Genomic DNA, 18516 nt, shown 5'->3' with positions numbered 1-18516 from the left:
CACACCTGCTGATTCATTTAGCAGTATTTGCCCGCCTGTATCACCCCAAATTGAATGCGCGCTGACTTTTTATGCGTTCAAAGTAGAAAATCAATGTAGAAATGACATACGAGCTCCCAAACAAAGTATAAATCTAATGCGCAAGAAGAAGAAAAAGCTAAAACCAGCGAACTTTACTTTCACAGGATGGAAATTTATATACACTTAGTGTCCCTCGTCATCACTCTCCGACAGGACATTATCGCTGTCTATATGAACCACATGTCCTCTGTACGGTCCATAGTGCATTTGATATTCTGCATTTATGAAACGACTCCTGAACATTTGCAAATGGAATGGTGGCCCACTTCTAGACCGACCACTTCACCAGATTGTCCTGCTGTGTATGCAATTTTTGGAACACCAAAAAATGTGATGGAAATTGTTGCCACTGGCTTAGCATGTGAAATAACCGACCTTTTGAATAAAACAGTTTTGTAATTGTAGACTGAAGGTAGTGCATTGTCACCCTCATGCTTCGCAAGTACCGTATTTACTCGCATAATAAACGCACTCTCTTAATGAACGCACCCCCACTTTTCCAATCAAGAATTGCTTTTTCTTTTCCTCGCATAATGATCGCACCCTAACTTGCTGCCGTGAAATAGGAGAGACACGGTACGATTCGGCATTTGATTGACGTATAGCGGGTATGATTGTGCTGGATGCCGTATCCGGTGCTGAATTGTACCGTGTGTCTGCTACTTTTGAGATAGCAATTATATGGACACTCCAAGCACATTTTTGCTACCAGTGCCGACGATCGCAGCTCAATCTCCCTCATTCGTGGGAGGAAAGTGGGGAGGAAATGCGCCATATTCCATGGCGCGCATGGCGCTAGTGGGAGGGGACGTAGGGGGGCGGCGCGGCAACTGCGCATTGCATACCCGCACACGCGCTGAAAGCAATCTGCATCAGCTGCTGAGTCTAGGTCTGATGGCAGCTTATACTTTTGTGCGTGCTCCGTTCTCGCCACTCAGTGTGCATTGAAGCAATACACAGCACGAAGGTCACTTCGCTCGCTGTTGCTGCCCCGCTTCCTCACGCCAGTGTTTTGACAGCGAGTGCCCCCGGTCATCGAGTGTGATGTGTTCATGTTTGCCTGTGTGCGCTGACACCATGCTTGTTAATTTACATAGTTAGCGAATGTTTGCAAGCTTATACGTCCGATAAATCTACTATCCTTACTTCGTATAGGTGCCTACGCATTTTCTATCACAATCGATAGTTCGCCCCTCGGGCGAAATTTTTTAGAGGTGGCCGCAAAAAATAATTGCTCAAAATTTTACCCCGCATAATAAACAGACCCCCAACTTTGCGCACATTTTTCGGGAAAAAAAGTGCATTCATTATGCGAGTCAATACAGTATCTGTTGCTGTCGTGCAATGGCAATGGTGATGATATCATGCTGGCTAGGTTGGCTCTGACAGTAGACTGCTGTGAATGCTGCAAATGTGGTTTCAATTTCATATCCGATTGCACCCTGCAGGCAACTTTACGACCAATTTCATTATACAGTCGACTTCCTTTAATTCGACCCTGACGGGGCCGACGAAATTGATCAAATACTCTGGCAGGTGGAATTAAACAGAATACAGAAAAAAACTTCAAAATTCACTGCCCATTCATTTGCCATTACATTTGCCCAATTCTAATACGCCCCTGAATCAAACACGGGCAACTCTCTATTTGTCCAAAGTATAGAAGTAACATAGAACTGATGTTAAAGTTCCAAACCAAAATAGAAATGTAACGCACACCTGATTTTTTAAAAATAGCAAGAAAAATGGTGAAAGGTCTAATATGTGTTAGACAATGGCAGCTAATTTTCTAAAGTCAGCTTTGCCGCAACAAATCATTGCTATGCGGCAAAGCATGTGCACAATGCAAAGGCGATTTTTGTTTCTTATCCGTTTGCGCTGTGGAGGCAATTCCTGGCTCAATACAATAGGGTAAATATTGCAGTCGGACATTGTGAGTTATAGTTATTGCTTGAAAATCTGCCTAGAACAAGCCAAAAAAAAATAGGCATTTTCGATAGGTGATGTGTGTGCAATGCATTCACTGTCCACTAAGCTCCACCAAGTCAGATGCTGCCATTAAAGGGCTCACTATTGGGGTCATGATAAGGGTCAGGCATGTACATGCTGACTGGTCATGTTCGAATCATCTGGCGAAGGCCAATTTTACGATCGAAATAACAAAACTGGTCCATAAAATGCATGAGCACAGTCTTTTAGTTGGTGTGTAATTAACTGAAAAATTGAATTAACCGGAGTTGAGCAAACAGAAGTCTACTGTATTAATCTCGTATACAGTGGAACTTCGATTATACGTCGCCCGATTATGTGACGACACGCATTTTAAGCCGAATTGGTTTGGTCCCGGCAACACCCTCATAGAATTAATGTATTACAAACCTCGATTATACGACGGAATTTCGCACCGACCCCACCTCGTACGACACCTCTCTGGTACCTGTCCAATAAAAATAATAATAAAAAATAAATAAAATTTAAAAAACGCCTTAAGCAGACGCAGGCTAGCACTGAGCACACTGCAGCCGGCTCGATAAATACCGTATATACCCGAATGTAACGCGACCGCGATTTGTAGCGCGAGGGCCACTTTTACCCGACAGTCACGCGAAATAAAAAATAAAGCCGCGAATGTAACGCAAGATGAACGGAAAAAGAAATGGTACCTTTATTCGTAATTACGATTCGGAAACTAGTTCTTTTCACTCATCATCGTCGTCTGAAGAGGAGACGGAACTTTCCTTGGGCGGTATTCTCAGGCGATCACTTTCATAGGTAGTTTCACTTTCGCGAAATTCCGCGTGACTCGGCACTGAAAACAGTCTTTGACAAGTGTTTCTGGTGCTGTCCTAAGCTCGCAATCAGCGCCAAGAGAGCTGTCTACCGTACACTTTGAGGCGTTCGGTGCCAGGACGAGCAGAATCCCGCTACAGCGATACTATCTCCAAAAGTGATCGCCCGAGAATCAAGTCATATTCTGTGCCGTCGAGCTTGTTTGCGATTTAAGTACTTCTTAAAAGACCGCACAGCCATTTCATTCGGTGTCAGTACCAGGCCACTTCAAGTTCCACAGAGCCTTTCCAACTGGCCTCGCATTTTCAGAGGACCTGCCGCTCGTACCGCCATCCGCAAATCGTTGATGTCGAGACACCTAGCCGCGGCGGACTTTACCAGCTCCTCGGCCATCAAAATGGTTCGTCTCTTGAAGCAGCCGTCATACCGAATCGGCTGTGTCGCCATAACGTCGCGAATGAACGGAGTCGAACTGCAAAAGGCCATAGGGTATTGCAGCATCACAAGCACAGCGAAAACAGCATCAATTCCACAAAAAACAAGTTATGACTTCGCTCGACTTATCTACGGATTGGATCGAGACGTAAAGTTACAGGTTGCCAATGTAACACTAAACATCGCGGGATTTAGAATGTTTCTGTTGTTTAATGTAACGCTAGGGTCGAGTTCAAGCAACGAAATTATGAAAAAAACTCGCGTTACAATCAAATAAATATGGTAATTTTTTATAATTTCCTTAGAGCAGTGCAGTTTCGTGCCGCGAGCTTATTCAGGCGGTCCGTATCTGTTATTCCTTCGGGCAAGACTTTACGTCATTGCCTATATTCTTAGTTTTTCGATTAGACGACGCCCGGATTATACGACGGTTTTGCGTGGTCCCCTCAAAGTCGTATAATTGGGGTTCTACTATACTTGTCTAGCTGGCATATAAGGTCTTCTTGATTAGAAGCCGTTTATGTATGTGAAAAACTCCTGCAGTTAGTTGTGTCATGCTGTGCAGTCTTCATTGTAGACCTTTGTCCTGTAAAGGCTCATTCACGCTAGGCCGACACGATACTGATTTTGGTCTGCCGACTGTTGGCAACAGCGTTTTCCTTTCTTTAAACCGTTGGCCACAGCAGTTGTTCGTCCTGTTAACTGCTGTCGCCATCAGTCGGCCGACCCAAATCAGTGTCGTGTCGGCCTAGGGTGAATGAGCCTTAAGCGTACTGTATGAAGGGCTGCATTCCTTCCTTTGTTCTCACCCACACTCTTGCAGGCTTCCGTATGCCCTGATATTTGGCGGTGTCAGTGCTCTCAAAAAGGAACACATGCAGCTTGTCAACGGCTTCTCGAATGAGTACTGGGGATGGGGAGGCGAAGATGACGATATGTCTTATAGGTGAGTGGTCCAGTTGCCTTGGATGATTAGTCTATCAATGCTGAGAATAGCAAACTTTGACATGATCCACCAATTGTGCAAGCTTTCATGAGAGTTAGAGCGGCTTTTATTTTGACATTTACGGAGGAGTAAAGTTTGCATGTAATAGGCTACATTCAATGAAGCTGTGTAGCGATATCATATTCAGTAGAACTTCGTTGATACGATCCTGTTACGTATGATTTCCCGACGCCAATGTTTGCGATCAAGAACAAAAAAATGACCCAGAACAGTTATGCTTATTTTACCGGTTCATACCTTCCCAGAAAACACAATGTTTCGTCATTAACATTCAATACGTCGGCAAACTGCGATTGTATGATACGTTTTTCCGACTGCTAGATGCCATGTAAAGCAGAAATTGCACGAGGTGCACACGATAGAGAGCAGTACCACCCACAGCAGGAGCTTTGCCACAATACTCACCCACCGGTCTGTTGGCACGCACAAAATGTTGGCACGCACTGTTTCTTAATCTGGTACCGGCATATCTCCATTTCGGTACTGGCACATCTCCTCCCAGGTCATCGCACGGCGCATTCACAGCTATCAACACCAACCATATTGTGATAAGCATCTTCACCTATCTGGTTAACAGTGCATGGGGCGTAGTGCCATTCGAAGCGTACCGCATGCTTTTAGTGGGCGATAACGATTTCATTTTGGTTTTCCCTCACCGTCCTAAAACACTAGGCAATAGGAAAACAACAAAATATGTCTCGGGCTGCCGGAGCAGCACTTGTTCAACGTGCGTCACCGCCTCATGCTCAGCGCTTCGCATTACATAGATGTCAACTACAGTTGAGCCTGTCGTATGTTTTAGTGGCTTCGGATCGTGCACTTTCCCGGTTTAGTACGTTTTTTTTTTTCCGCATTTTTTTTTCAAAAACGTGTAAACAAGATTCTGCTGTACTCGGTGCTGCTGAGTCTGCGTGATTTTGCACCATGAGATTGAGACTAGTATCACCTATTCAAGGCACTTACTTAGCCATACTTTTAATTCATGTTGTGTGCTTTTGTTCAAAGTATCATTATGCTTCTAACAAGGTGACATATAAATGTTTTCATGTTGAGAAATACTAACCTCACCACTTAGGTGTATGATTCGGTTGTAGGACCTTGTGTAGACATCCACAATTCTTTATAGTGCTTTCAGACAGCTTGTCAAGAAAAAAGGAAATGTGTATTTCAGAGCAGCTGCCTATACTACACCTCACAAGTCGTTTGCAGCATTGTGGAAGCTGCAGGACTTCTTAGCCAATAGGAAGGCCAAATGCCCCTCAAGATGTGTTCATCCGCGCCGCGTCATCTTCTTACCACTACAGTAATTCGTGGTATGAAACATGCATGCGCAAAGGTCCAACATGTCACGTATCACCGTAATGTATTGTGTATGAAGCAAAAATAAACTGTCTAATCCCTCCAATAATCAGTTACACCCGGAACTATATTCTTCTGCGCCTTGATACTACCTGTGCATGCCTCATACCTTCGGCAGTGCTGCAAACGACTTGTGTGATGGGGTACAGTTTGGCATGCAGTAGTCGTCTGTAGGAGCTGCCTCACGGAGAAGCAAAACTGAACCAAACCGATGCTGTAATTCCATGCTATCTTAGACATGTACTGCGTCACTAAAGCACTCTAGGTGGCAGTTAGGATGGCTGAACAGTAGGTTACAAAGGAACATGTTCAACACTGCAAGTGCCCAACCACCTTGGTACGGTTCAGCAGATTCGCATCCACTGTATTTATTTGTGTAAGGCGCGCAGTTTTTACGTGCAAGCATAGATTCTCAGTCTGTCAAATCGGCGAGATTGTTTGTTCCCACAAGGAAAGCGAGCGCCGGAGGAGGAAGGCGTCTAGAGGTGAAAGAGAATCGCCGCGTTCGAGCCCTTTCTGTTCGTGCTTCGACACCACGGTGCTCGCTGTGCACGTTCGCGGCGTCTCTTCTTTGCATGTGTAGTAATATGCGCTTTCCCTGTGGCGCACCAGGTGTTGCACAGTTGAGATCAATGTAGTGTCTGCGGCCGCGTTCGGGTCATTTGTGCTTCGACGCTGCCGTGCTTGCTGTGCTTGTTCACAGTGTCCATACTCTTGCCTGTAGCCCACGTTCACGAAGTGAAGCAGTCACTAACTTTTTAAACAAGCTTTTAATGCAATTAGCACTCTTAGAATACTCCCCACACTTTCTTGTGGGGTCCTGTAAACACAATGTAGTCAATCTTTACCGCCAAAGAATTGACAGAGAATCTGACATCATGGTAAGCTGGTGCAGGAACTTCAAAGCGGCGTCGCCACCCGTCTTTTGCTTGTCGTTCTTTCTGGCTTCCCAAGTGTCTCCTCGCGGTAAGAGTGGTGGTTTTGTTATTGTGGAAGAGTAATTTCCTGATACATAAGAACTAATTTTTCTCTTTAGTGTCCCTTTAATTCAATCTTTGTAGGACTGCCAGAATTGATCCAGTTATCTGACAGGCCAAAATAAGAGGCATAAAGAATGTCTGACGACACCACTGTTTCATTTGGCAGTATTTTCCCTATATTAATACGTGCCTGGATCAAATGTGCACCCGGTGTTTATAAGTTCACAGTACAAAACAATGTACCTACATTCATATCTAACATGAACCTTAGTGTACTTTGTTGCCGATAACTTAGCATCTAAAATGACATATTTTTAATCGGCCTTCGTAATTAAAGCCTGAAAGCGGCATGCTGACATCACCATCCTTCTCGAAAACTTGTTTTGCCGTCATCTTGGCGATGACGTTGGCTCTGACGGTAGGCCGTTACTAAAGCTGTGAACATGATTTCAGTTTCGTATGGGATTGCAAAAAGCTGGCAATTTACAGACGACTTCGAAAAAAAAGGTGTGCATTAGAATTGATTAAAAATGGGCAACATTCATTGCCAGCTACGATTTTCAACTTTAAAATCTGCTGAAGGTAGGCCGAAAGTCTGTTTTTGGCAGGAGATAGCATGTTTTCGCCACATTTACTGTACACTAACCACTACCAACAAAGGTACCGTCACTATTGAGGTAGATATTGGGGTCAGACGCATGCGTGATCTGTTAAAGTTATGCATGCAGTGAAGGTGAAATTCAGGATCAAAATACCTAAAGTTTGGGCCCGATTGAATTAACCGATAAATTGAATTAAAAGCGAATGAATATTGTATTTATTCCAGAGGCTTCCACTAAGGCATCTCTCGTAGCCCCTGTATTCGCGGCAGTACATCAATGACCAAGTGTTTGACTGCAGATACATCTTATGTGACAATCAAGCGTCGAGGCAGGGTAATTGGAGATAGCTGGGAGAGGCCTTCATCTTGCAGTGGACATAGATGGTTATGGTGGTAGAGTGACCAGTAGTTTTGGTCAATGCTACTAGACTACACACGGTTGGTTCTCTAAGGCACATTATTTATGCCTGATATCAAGCAAGCTTCACTCAATTGAACCTTTTAGTGATAAGTTAACCACAAACCTCCCTGAAATACTAAATGAATAAGATTGGTCTATTAACTGGTCCCAACATGTGTTTCTAGTAAGGTTATTAGCTTTCTGTTGTGAAGGTTAGCTACACAGACATCGCATTGTTGCGTTTCTTGCTGCACATTTTGAGTGACGTGCAATCATTGGTAACATTTCTTTGTTGTGCTCATTTTCGCAGGCTGCAGCACTATCACTTAAAGATTTCTAGGTATCCTGCGAACATTGCGAGGTACACAATGCTAAAGCATGCCAAGGATACGCCGAGTCCAGAGAGGTGAGGATGCTCTTTATGTTCTGGTGTTTGGAAGTGTAGAAGTTTGATGCAGAAAAATCCCCTTTAGCAATGTACATGACATCTTGGCTAGTTTGGCTGCACTATACTTCTTTGTGTTAAACAAGTTGTTGCTGAAGTAGTTGGACAATAGGGTACATAGGCTGCCTTGGTTTTAGCTTCCTATTGTAAAAACGACTGCATATGTTAATAATCTGTAGCTTTTTCACTGTGGAATCTAATATTTTCTGTAGTTATCTATCAAATTTAGGCAGTTTGAGATTTTAGAGTACCTTTTCTCAAAAACTATTGATAAGATGACCATTTAAATTGTTTCACATATGTTACTGTCTTCAACTGTTTGGTTTGTATGGGCATCAACAGTAAAAAAGATCACACTTGTTGTTCCTTATAAGAGCACTTCAAGATTAAAATATTTTTTTGTCAATACGACATAAAGAATATTTTAATATTTAAGATTGGGATTGTTGGCAATACAACATACTAATAAGCTGTAAAAGTTTTACCATTCTAATGTGGCTAGTAGTTCTCTAGAAAATGTGCATTGAAGATTTAAAAGCGAAACTGGTGTTTTGAAAAAAAATGCACAAACATTAAAAAGGCTCGAGCCAGCAGAATGTATTTAGGACTGTAGACTGTTGGGCTTGTTGCTATTGCATACTGATCATTGTGCTGAGCAGAAAAATTGTCGGCTATAGAGGCCAAGCGGGCAAGACAGACGCTCACTAGCAACTGAGGATTTATTGAAACCTTCCTATCGGCAACAGAAGCATGCTGGGAATATTTTAGAGCAACATAAAAAAAATCCCCAAACAAGGACAGGCGCATACAGTAAAAGCTCGATGATACGAATCTCACGGGGTCACGGAAAATATTCGTATTAGCCGAAATTCGTATCATCAAAACACAATTAAAACTACTGTCGACTCTCGATAATTCGAACTCGAAGGGGCCCGAAAATTTGTTCGAATTAAAAGGACGTATTTTTGAAGTATTCGTGCACCATAGCACGATGCACGAACGGTGCGAGTCGTGAAATATCGCGGCGCGCAAGCGCATAGCAAGTGCGGGCCACGAAACTGCCCACGCCGGCTAACGGTCGCTTCCCGATAACGACAGAAAACGAAGCTTCAGGGAGCGAGCGGGCGGCGCCGGCACACGGGTGCGCGCGGAGACCGTCGAAGGTGAGGGAGGAGGGCGGCAGGGAAGCGGATTTGGCCGCGTCAACTCCGCCGCTTCGGTGGCTCCCCTCGCCCTCCCTCTCAACTCCCTCGTAGCTCTCTCACCTTCGACTCCGTGCGCACATCTCTGTGCGCGCCCGCCGCCGTGCTGGCGCCAGCTTATTTTAGCCGGCCCCTGAAGTTTCGTTTTCTGCCGTTATCGGGAAGCGAGCGTTTGCGGGCGTGGCAGTTTTGTTGGCCCGACTGTGCCTCCGCCGCTGCTTCCCTCTGCGCTGCTGCCGCAGCGTGCAAGGTCAACATGTGACTAGAAAATAGAGAAGGGTTCACTGCCATTTTATCCGCGTGGCTGAGACGTTGGCACTAGTGTGTGCTACAATACGGTTGTCTAGAACACTCTAGTCGGCACGTACACGCTTGTTCCGGCGCGATGTAAAAACGGTGACCTTGCAATTTGAGAGAGAAGGACATTTCCGCTGCGGGTTTTTTTTTTTCCCCCGTTCCTTCGCGCGCGGCATTGAGGGGTCTCTCCTGAGCTTTTGCTCTATGGCGGTGTCGGAGCAATGCCGGTCGGAGGCGCCGCCGCGTGATTTGGCGCGCTGCTAAGAGCATTGTCGGTGCGCGGCAGTAGCGCACCCAGGATCTCTGCCAGGGGGAGGGGTCGACAGTTTGCCAATACCATCTAAACAGCACTAATTTCAATTGCTTCACGGGAAATTGTCAAAAAATGCGCTTTTTGCGAGTGTAAAGACGATTGCGCGTTTTACATCTTAGTTGCAGTACTCAAATGCGCAAAGAAAGAAAAGGGGTTAAACAAAAGGGGGGGGGGGTTAGGTCGACCTCAGGGGGGGGGGGGGGGGGGGTTACAACCCCAGAAACACACCCCGTCGGTGCGCCACTGGTGCGCGGTATGTTCGAAATAAGCGTGTTCGAATTCGCTTGCTTTGCGTTGACGTTGAACGAAAGCACGTTTTTCATGATAGTCTCGCTGTGCAACAATTGTGCTCAGTGTTGACGTTGCGAGGCCTAGCTCCTTAGCCAACTCCATCCGCTTTCTCTTGGGATCCTCATCGACCTTTCGAAGAATGTCTAATTTCTCTTTAAAGGAGAGTGCTTTCCGCTTGCGAGACATAGCCCGCTGCGACTAGGCAAAATGGCGCAAACACGAAGAACGCGGCCCGAAGCGCAGCAGCCACTCCATCTGACGGCTCGCAGAAAAGGAGGAAAAGTACAAAAGCACCAAAAGCGCCACCGTTTCAAACTCTTCGCGCCCAGTCGCGGAGTCCACGCTGTCCGGCGCCGCGCCTCCGCACCAAGAGAAGGAGAGAAAGCGCGTGACTGCGCGCTCTTTCGTGGCCGTCGGTGGGGCGGCGTTTATTCGTATCAACCGACTCAGGCTGAAAATCGATTCGTAACAACCGTTCTCTAGCACGTTGCAAAGTAATGGGGCTTGGCCGGGACCACAGAAAAATTTGTATCATCCAAAAATTCGTATTAGCCGTGATCGTATCATCGAGCTTTTACTGTACTTGCAACTAATGTTTATACCTCAAAGACCACTTATAAGTACATCCCAGAAATACACCACTGCGCGTGCGTGGCAAGAAAAAAACAAAAAAATAGAAAGAACTGGCTGTTAATGCGATACGCAACCTACCTCTGCCCATCAATAAACCTAATCTCACTGTTGGGCAGATAAACTGAGGTGTCACTGCCACAATCATGTCCCTTCTTTCTGATATGGTACGCCACGAGTAATCTTTACTTTTTTCATGATCAGCTTACGCGGGCACGCCAAGCAGTGGACAGGAAGGTGCCCACTCGCTTTATTCCTAATTGACAATTCATGTTCACGCAAGCGTACATTCACGCACCTTCCTGTTTGGCATACATAGACATTGCTGCATGATACAGGTATCTGATATACTACTCCAACACTGCAATCTATGTAGGAATTGGTGTGCTTTAATCCGCACCCTTGGAACCTATCTGTACTTCTTCCTATGCGCAAGCATATCCCAGCGAGTTTGCCGGAAGCCAGGAACGCTACCTCAACTCCATACCGTTTCACCTTTTTTAGTTGTGGGAAGTCTTGTGAATATAAGGCAGAACTTTACGTTTATCTTTGCGCTCCCTTGCATCTTCACTAATAGTGTTTTTCGTTTTTATCTTCTTAAGCACTGCCTCCGCTATTGCTGAAATGACTGATTGCGGGAAACCAGCTTCTTCTAACCTTACAATCTGCTTGTCAAAGCCTTCCTGTATTTTGTGTGTGCATGAATTTCTTAAGGCTTACATATGATACAGTGAGTGGAAATTGCCCGCTTCACCGTTTTCGAGTGAAAACAGTTCTGCGCCTGTCCTTTTCCCATGCTCTCTGTGGCCATTTGTTTGCGCAGTTAAACAATGTTTTCCCATATATCAGTTGGCCCACCTCCAAATTTCAAGTTGGTCCGCCCCCGACTATATAAGCTTCCCCATGAATTTTCTATGGAGCCCTATGTCTCCCTATGAGTATCCCAGTGATCTTTTTCTTGTCTTGTATTTTTTTAGGAACACAATCTTATGCAGGAATGTTGTAAAGGCAACGTTTTGTATTTGACATTCAAGTTTCTGTGTGAAATAGAAAGCATGCAAAGGCGCATCAAAGTTACATAACTTTTCTTGTATGGGCCATGTTCATAATGTTTTTTTTTTTTTCTTTTGTGGACAGCATAAAAAAAGCATGGCACTTATTTACGTTTAAGCGTACAAAAACGAACTCAAAAGATTTTTGACAATTCTTTACTTTGCATCGAATTTGCCCACGAAGAGAAAGTACTGCAGTAAACAGTAGCAGGTTGCCCGCACTGCCACCTTCAAATATTTTTTTGGGGCAGGGTGGGAATGGTTTTTGGGAATAAAATTTTTGTTTCTGTGCAGTTTGAATATGCTTTTATAACATTTACAAAAAGAGACAATAAAAATATCAAGCAGACATGCATGTTCGATCTCTCATGGAATCGCTTAGTATGAACAGCATAGTGGTCGCAGAACGAAGTTTTCAGTGAAGGTCAACACTTGCACCCATTGTAGTTGTACCGTTTCACTTTCTGTTTGCAGAAACCAGATGGTGTAGTGATACCATGCTCCCATTCACTTCTGCATATTTTATCACTTTGTTTTCGAATTGAGCATTAATGTCCAGCCAAGACCTGTTAGTTTTGCACCCCGAGTGAGAGCAGTAATGCACGTTTGCATATTGTTTCCAAAGTTCATGCATTCACAATGGCAACAACAACAACAAAGAGAAAAATGGCAACACTTTCTATAGTTTTTTTTTTCCTTGCCCCATAGTTGCCAGGTAACTGAATTTTGTCAAAGACCGCTATATAAGACGAAGGGGCACTTTTCCACTTTCTTTTTCTGTTTCTTTTTTAATGCTAGACTTGTATTCTGGTTTGTATGGTATTTTTTGTACCGCTGATATAATAAATTATTGCATACAAAGAACTAAGTCCCACACCTGGTTGGCCAAAGCTTACAACAGAATGAAAAGTGCAAGGTGGAATGTGGCATAGCTTATAGCGAAGCAAACGTTTGTGTTCTTGCAGTTCAAAATATGTAAGCGTAGCCGCAAAAGGTTGAAGCACTTTCAAAAGCAACACAGGCAGACCCATTGGAGGAAAATAACTTTCTTCAAAATGAACTTGACTGAACACTCTACACAGTCTGTTACAATCTTTAGCACTTCGGTGTCGCTGACGTACCGGTATATTTTCACATTTCTGCTTCACCGTGTAACTGACGTCGGAGAGGAATGTGAGGACCATACCAAGAGTGTATTTGCCATTATCAAAGTTATTTTTGCCCTTCTGCATTACCAAAAACAAACCGTTCGTTTTATATTATCGGAGAAAAACAAAAACCCAATCACTGGAGGTGCGTCATCCCCGAAAATAAACCCGACACTGAAAGGGTTAAGGACTTTTTTCTACTGCGGATTTCTGAGTATTAAGCTTGGATGAAAGCAAGAGGTAAGGATATGCATGTTTAGTATATGGAAGCATTAGTCAGCAAATGCAAGCAAGTCCTTGCATATTGGCATTCTTCAGTTTCATGCTTCTCTCACAAGTTTGACTTTGGATTTGTTAACATCAGTATGTGCATCTACTTTCGTTGTGTTCATTGGATTTCATGATATTCATTATGCAACTTCGTTTCACTGAAGAAGTGTATCAATGGTCTCAAAAGTGTATCAACAGTTTTCTGTACTGTTAATGCTAATTAACAGTACAGAAACATGATTGCCCCATGGCTAAATATTATCTGTAGCAGCAACTGATTTGACATCAATGCCCTTGTTTAATTTATTTTTCAGGTACAAGCTTCTGTACAAAGGGAAGCTACGCTACAGAAAGGATGGCATCAACAGTGTAAATTACGAACGTGTGGACATTGTGTTTAAGAAACTGTACACGTGGATTCTTGCAGACCTGAAAGGCAAATGACCTCGCCATTGTTCAATAGCCCTTCTTTTGTTCAAGAAACTGCACCACGCACATTCTTCCACGTTTCCTCCGTGGAGATTGCTGCCGCCTTTCAAGTTGTACATTGCGCAAGTCCGCCACATTCGCAACCCTTTATGTCACCTAAAAGGGAATGCCACCGCCAGTTCCCTGACCGACGTCCAAAAATGCAGTAGCAAGGACGTCAACTGGGTGCAAGCAAGACATTCTGTGCCACACGTTGATTGAACACGAAAGATGGGACGTGCATCAACAGTGCAGCCTGTGCTTTTTTTTCTCCCCCGCCTTGTTCAGTGTCGCAAGATGCATGCAATTGCTGCGTGCAAGACTTTGGTGGCTGATATGCAAACACACATAGGACTGTTTTTTCACAATCCACACTACAATCTCCATCCACGTAACATTCTTTGTTTCTGTGAACGGTGTCATTCTGCAAGGAAACCCCTTCGCAGCGTTCAGATTTTTTTTTTTTTTTTCGTTGCGAAGAGTGCATTGAGTCATATATGTTTCGTTTTAGTGTTTCTTAGACAAGCGCGTGTATTTTAATATGGTTGTCATACACCAGAACTCGTGATGGGCCTGCCAATCCAGCTTCTTCAAAGCCTTGTGTGCTTGCTTCCTTTCGTACGCCGTCACCGTGCTCGACGGGCACCAGTTGTCACACCGCCTCTGCTTTATATACATGGTCCTGTGGTGTGTACCCATGCCAAGTGCTAGTGAAGAAAGGGACCTTTACCCCATGTTTTCTTTTTTTTTTTCTTTTACGTGCACCTCTTGATTCTGAATTGTAGTGTATTATTTACAATTTTATGTGGAAATCCTTTTATGCAAGATGGTCATGTTAGGTAGTTCCCCCTGCCATTCACTTTTTCTTTAATGCAGCACAGTATCTACCATGAGTGCTTAAGGTGCTTGTATTCAAGCATCATCTGTTTAGCATTCAACAGACGGTGCTAGCATCACGCACAGGTTGTCAGAGTACCGAAGGAAATGGAAGGATGCTCACAATGTGATTTTTGTTCCATGCTGCCCTCAACAGCGAGAGGTGCATGCATCCGTGATCCAAGTGCTAGTGCCAGTATTGTTTTTGAAGACATTGTTTGTTTCTTGTTTTTTTTTTTTATTTAAGGATATGCAAGAGTTACACAGTGCACCGCGCAGATTATATTTTTTGTTCATTGCCTTTTACAGATGCCCCATGAATCCAAGCTACTTTAATGAAACGCAATGGAACGGATTTCTTATACGTAACTGACATGTTATACCCGCTTGTTGAAAACCTGTTTTGGTTGTTCTGTAATGTCTGCCAAGTTACCGAGAACCGCTGTGCAAAGTTTGCGTTGTTGCAGTTTCTGAGTGTTCAGACAACAGTTCATGTGCACATCCCCTCATTGTGTCGAGTCCCACTTAATCTCGTTCAGTGTCTGTGATGTTCTGAGCGACACTGTCCTTTTAAACATTTTCTACGTTGCTAGTTGCAAAAATACGAAGCGGAGGTGTTTTAGTGCTTCTTTGTCTGTCGTGTTTTTGTTCTAAGTGGATGCCTCGGCAGGCATTCCCCTCCCAATTGTTTCCGATACTTTTACACTTCCAGAATATGACAGGCAAGTGTTTTGAATTGCTGCTGCATATTTATTGCGTTGTTTCAAATGAGAACAAAATTATTTGCATTATAATAAAGCCTGTTTAACTTCTTGCCTGACTGACTGCCACATTTTTGAGAAGAAACGAAGCCCTTACCATCTTGCTGCAATTCAGTTTTGAGAGGAGCAACTATACATTCTTTCTGCCTGTGGATGTGCTTTATTGCAACAAATTTCGTGCAAGCCATCCTTGTTGCAGTACAGTTACCCGCAGCTGCACACACCTTTTTGTTTACAAGAAGGCAAATGGCCTTAAAGTGCTCCCACCAGGAAAGTAGGAAGCAAAGTTTCTCTCGAAATACTGGGGCAGACTTTTTAGATATTGAACCATAGAGTATGAGATGACGAATGAGTGTCGATTGTTTCTAATAGTCGCAAGGTTTTAAGCACTTTTAGCTCCCGTTGTCGGCGACCTTCAAGTGACCTTGAGCCAAAAGCCAGAGCCATTATCCGGGCACTGAAACGAGAACATCCGCGCATCATTGCGAGAACAAAACAAGATCATCCGGGCAACCAGTCGGAAGTTCAGAAAATGCCCAACGTCTCTGGCCCCAACCCCTATGTACAGGACCGCATTGCATACGCTAGTTACTTCCCAAACAAGTTGCAAAAAATATTGCTTCCTATTCCTAATTTTTGCTCACAAGATCACTCAAGCTGCAACTTCTAGTACGCTGAAGTTTTACCTATCATTTCCTAAAGCAACGTTCAAAAGGCAGATAGAGGGCACCATACACTTGATTGTAATCTTTTCAGCACTGTGCTCTGTACCCGTAAGTTTTTATTCTTTTTGCGTCGAAGTGGTCGGCTGCAAATGTGCGGCCAGCGGTCCTTGAGCTGGCCGCACATTCGCAGCCGACAACTTCGACGCGAAAAGAAGATAAAATTACGTAAAATTTCCCGAGGGTGTTATCTGAATGATGCGTAAGCATTTTGTAGTAGTGACGTGGTGTTGAGTGCTCACACTCCGCACTGCTCGTAATCCTAGCACTGCTCAGCGGCTGTGGTCGTCTTGGCGCCATTACGGTAAATGCAACAGCGCTGCGGCGACACGAACTGCTGCGGAAGGCGGCGCGACATGAACTGATGAGGCAAGCAAACTACTGCAGGTGGTGACGCCAGGTGAGCCTATGACGTTCCAATCCAAAGCCACAGCTGCTCCACAGTTCTGGCTTAGTAAACGTGTGCCTAATGTGTGCCTGATTGCACACGTCACATGGTCAGAGACGTGCTCGTGCCACTGCTCGCGCGTTCGTCGTCGTCTTCCACAGCTGGCAAACTTCCACAGCTGGCCAAGCTGGAAAGCGATCGCTTTACGCGGAGGACGGATGGACACTCGGACAGTTTTCTCGTTGGGTAACCATAGAACTGCTTACACATCTAAATGTAGCGACAGGCGCTGAGTGCGCTGCACTGTTGGAAGAAGAAAAGCAGTTGAAGGCGGTGGCACCACAGGTAGCCAAAGGCGCCATATGGTAGCCATTTCATGCTTACATCTACTACAATTAGCAAACATTTATCAAAGATCGATAAGACCACTTAGGATAGAGGATGCCAGGTTGCGCTGCTTGTGTGGGAAATGATTGTTTGCTACCTATCAAACAAGGCTTCTTTCTGCTGCTTGCAAAGCATGGTGATCTCTCATTCTGCTGTCAACCACATCCCACAGAGGATAAAACAAAAGCAACAGTCACTTTTAAAAAAGCACATGCACACCAACCACAAATCCACCACCCAAAGAAATACCCCAAGGCACACTAACCAGTGATCAGTAAAGTGCAAACTGGTTTTACTTCCGCAGAAGACATGGTAACGAAGCAGCAGTGCAATTGCCTATGCAGCGAAGAAAGGAAGGGTATTTCCCAAACCTTCGAGCATGTGTTGCATCTCTTGCTCCACTGGTCAAGCTACCACCAGCAAACACCTTGCATGTGGTCATTAACTAGAAGACCTCGCCATGAGATCCCTTATGGGGGCCATGACGAAGTCGAGGCCAGAAAGAAATGCCATCCAATGCAAGTTTCCTCGCATTAAGATTACGCTTGTCTGTAAGGTGATGAAGAGGCTCCTCACAGCCATGGGGCTTCACATAAAAATTCTCAATGGTGCGACGTGCTGAATTTCCATGCTCTTAACTGAATTCTCTTTTCCTGCGCATACAAAGTTGCCTACCTCGTAAATTTGTTCATAACAATGATAAACGTGGTGCGACGCTGAATAACTTAGCCGCAATTGTGGGCTTAGAAAAATAGAACAAAGTGGAAATGCGACATGTGTCTGAAAAGTATGACACAGAATTCTTTCGTAGAGGAGACCATTTATGTGCTTGCTGGCTAGTGCCTCGGATAGGAGCGCTCGCCCACTGCGGGGGAATCGCCAAAAATCCAGTGGTTAGTGGTCTTGGGGTAGGAAGACATAGTTAAAGAATAATGTAAGTGAAATTCAGTATGCTTGGGCATGCATGGTAAACCCCCATCTGTTCACGAGTTGGCTTTCACTTTGCTTGTTTAGTTCTGAAGATCCCAGCTGGCGATTTAACACCTCGAAAGCCATAACTTATACAACTGATGTCCAGAGTGAATTGATGCAGTGCACCTATGAGGTTTGGGCAATAGAATGAAATTATTTCCCTCTGTTTGCATTCTTGATGTATCTAGCACGGCCACTGTGAATAGTGTCAGCTAGTCGGTAAAAGGAATTGTGCAGTCCTTGCAATGTTGTTGGCAGTGATAGCATCGATGCTTTGAGCATTTTTTTGCAGATGGTGTATTTCTTTGTGCATTCTTTATTTTGGGCATGTGTCATGTTTGTGAGGCTCGCAGTAGTCATCGTCACGTGCAGATAATTTCTGCTGTTTTCATGAACACGAGGATGAATTGCATTCCAACATACTGCCATAACATCAAAGCGTGCACTAATGAAACACTGAGTATATAGTATTTGCAAAACCAAGCCAAACAAACCTTTCCTTGTGATAACTAGATTTACAAGAGTTAAACCTCAGCCAATTTTTAATCTAAATGGTGCAAAATACACCAAAAGTAAGCGTATTCAACGAAAAGAAATATATTTTGCTGAAACTTTTTCAGCAGTAGGGAGCAACACCAGCCA

At 44.3% G+C, this 18516-nt stretch overlaps 1 protein-coding gene across 4 annotated transcripts in view; it reads left to right on the top strand.

Annotated features, from left to right (window-relative positions):
- LOC119461392 (beta-1,4-N-acetylgalactosaminyltransferase bre-4-like) overlaps nt 1–15452 on the top strand; it is a 144599-nt gene extending 129147 nt beyond the window's left edge. For all 4 annotated transcript variants that reach the window (XM_037722689.2, XM_049672611.1, XM_037722690.2 and 1 more), the window contains 3 exons: nt 4130–4252; nt 7963–8058; nt 13615–15452. In XM_037722689.2, coding sequence (XP_037578617.1) covers nt 4130–4252; nt 7963–8058; nt 13615–13744 — 349 coding nt within the window. In that variant the 3' untranslated portion in view covers nt 13745–15452. The remainder of the gene's footprint in view (nt 1–4129; nt 4253–7962; nt 8059–13614) is intronic.
- Nucleotides 15453–18516: the final 3064 nt, after the last annotated feature.

This window comes from Dermacentor silvarum, chromosome 8 (assembly GCF_013339745.2).
Source record: "Dermacentor silvarum isolate Dsil-2018 chromosome 8, BIME_Dsil_1.4, whole genome shotgun sequence".
Taxonomy (NCBI): domain Eukaryota; kingdom Metazoa; phylum Arthropoda; class Arachnida; order Ixodida; family Ixodidae; genus Dermacentor; species Dermacentor silvarum.
The sequence above is the reverse complement of the archived record's forward strand: the minus strand, read 5'-3'. Positions and strand labels throughout refer to the sequence as shown.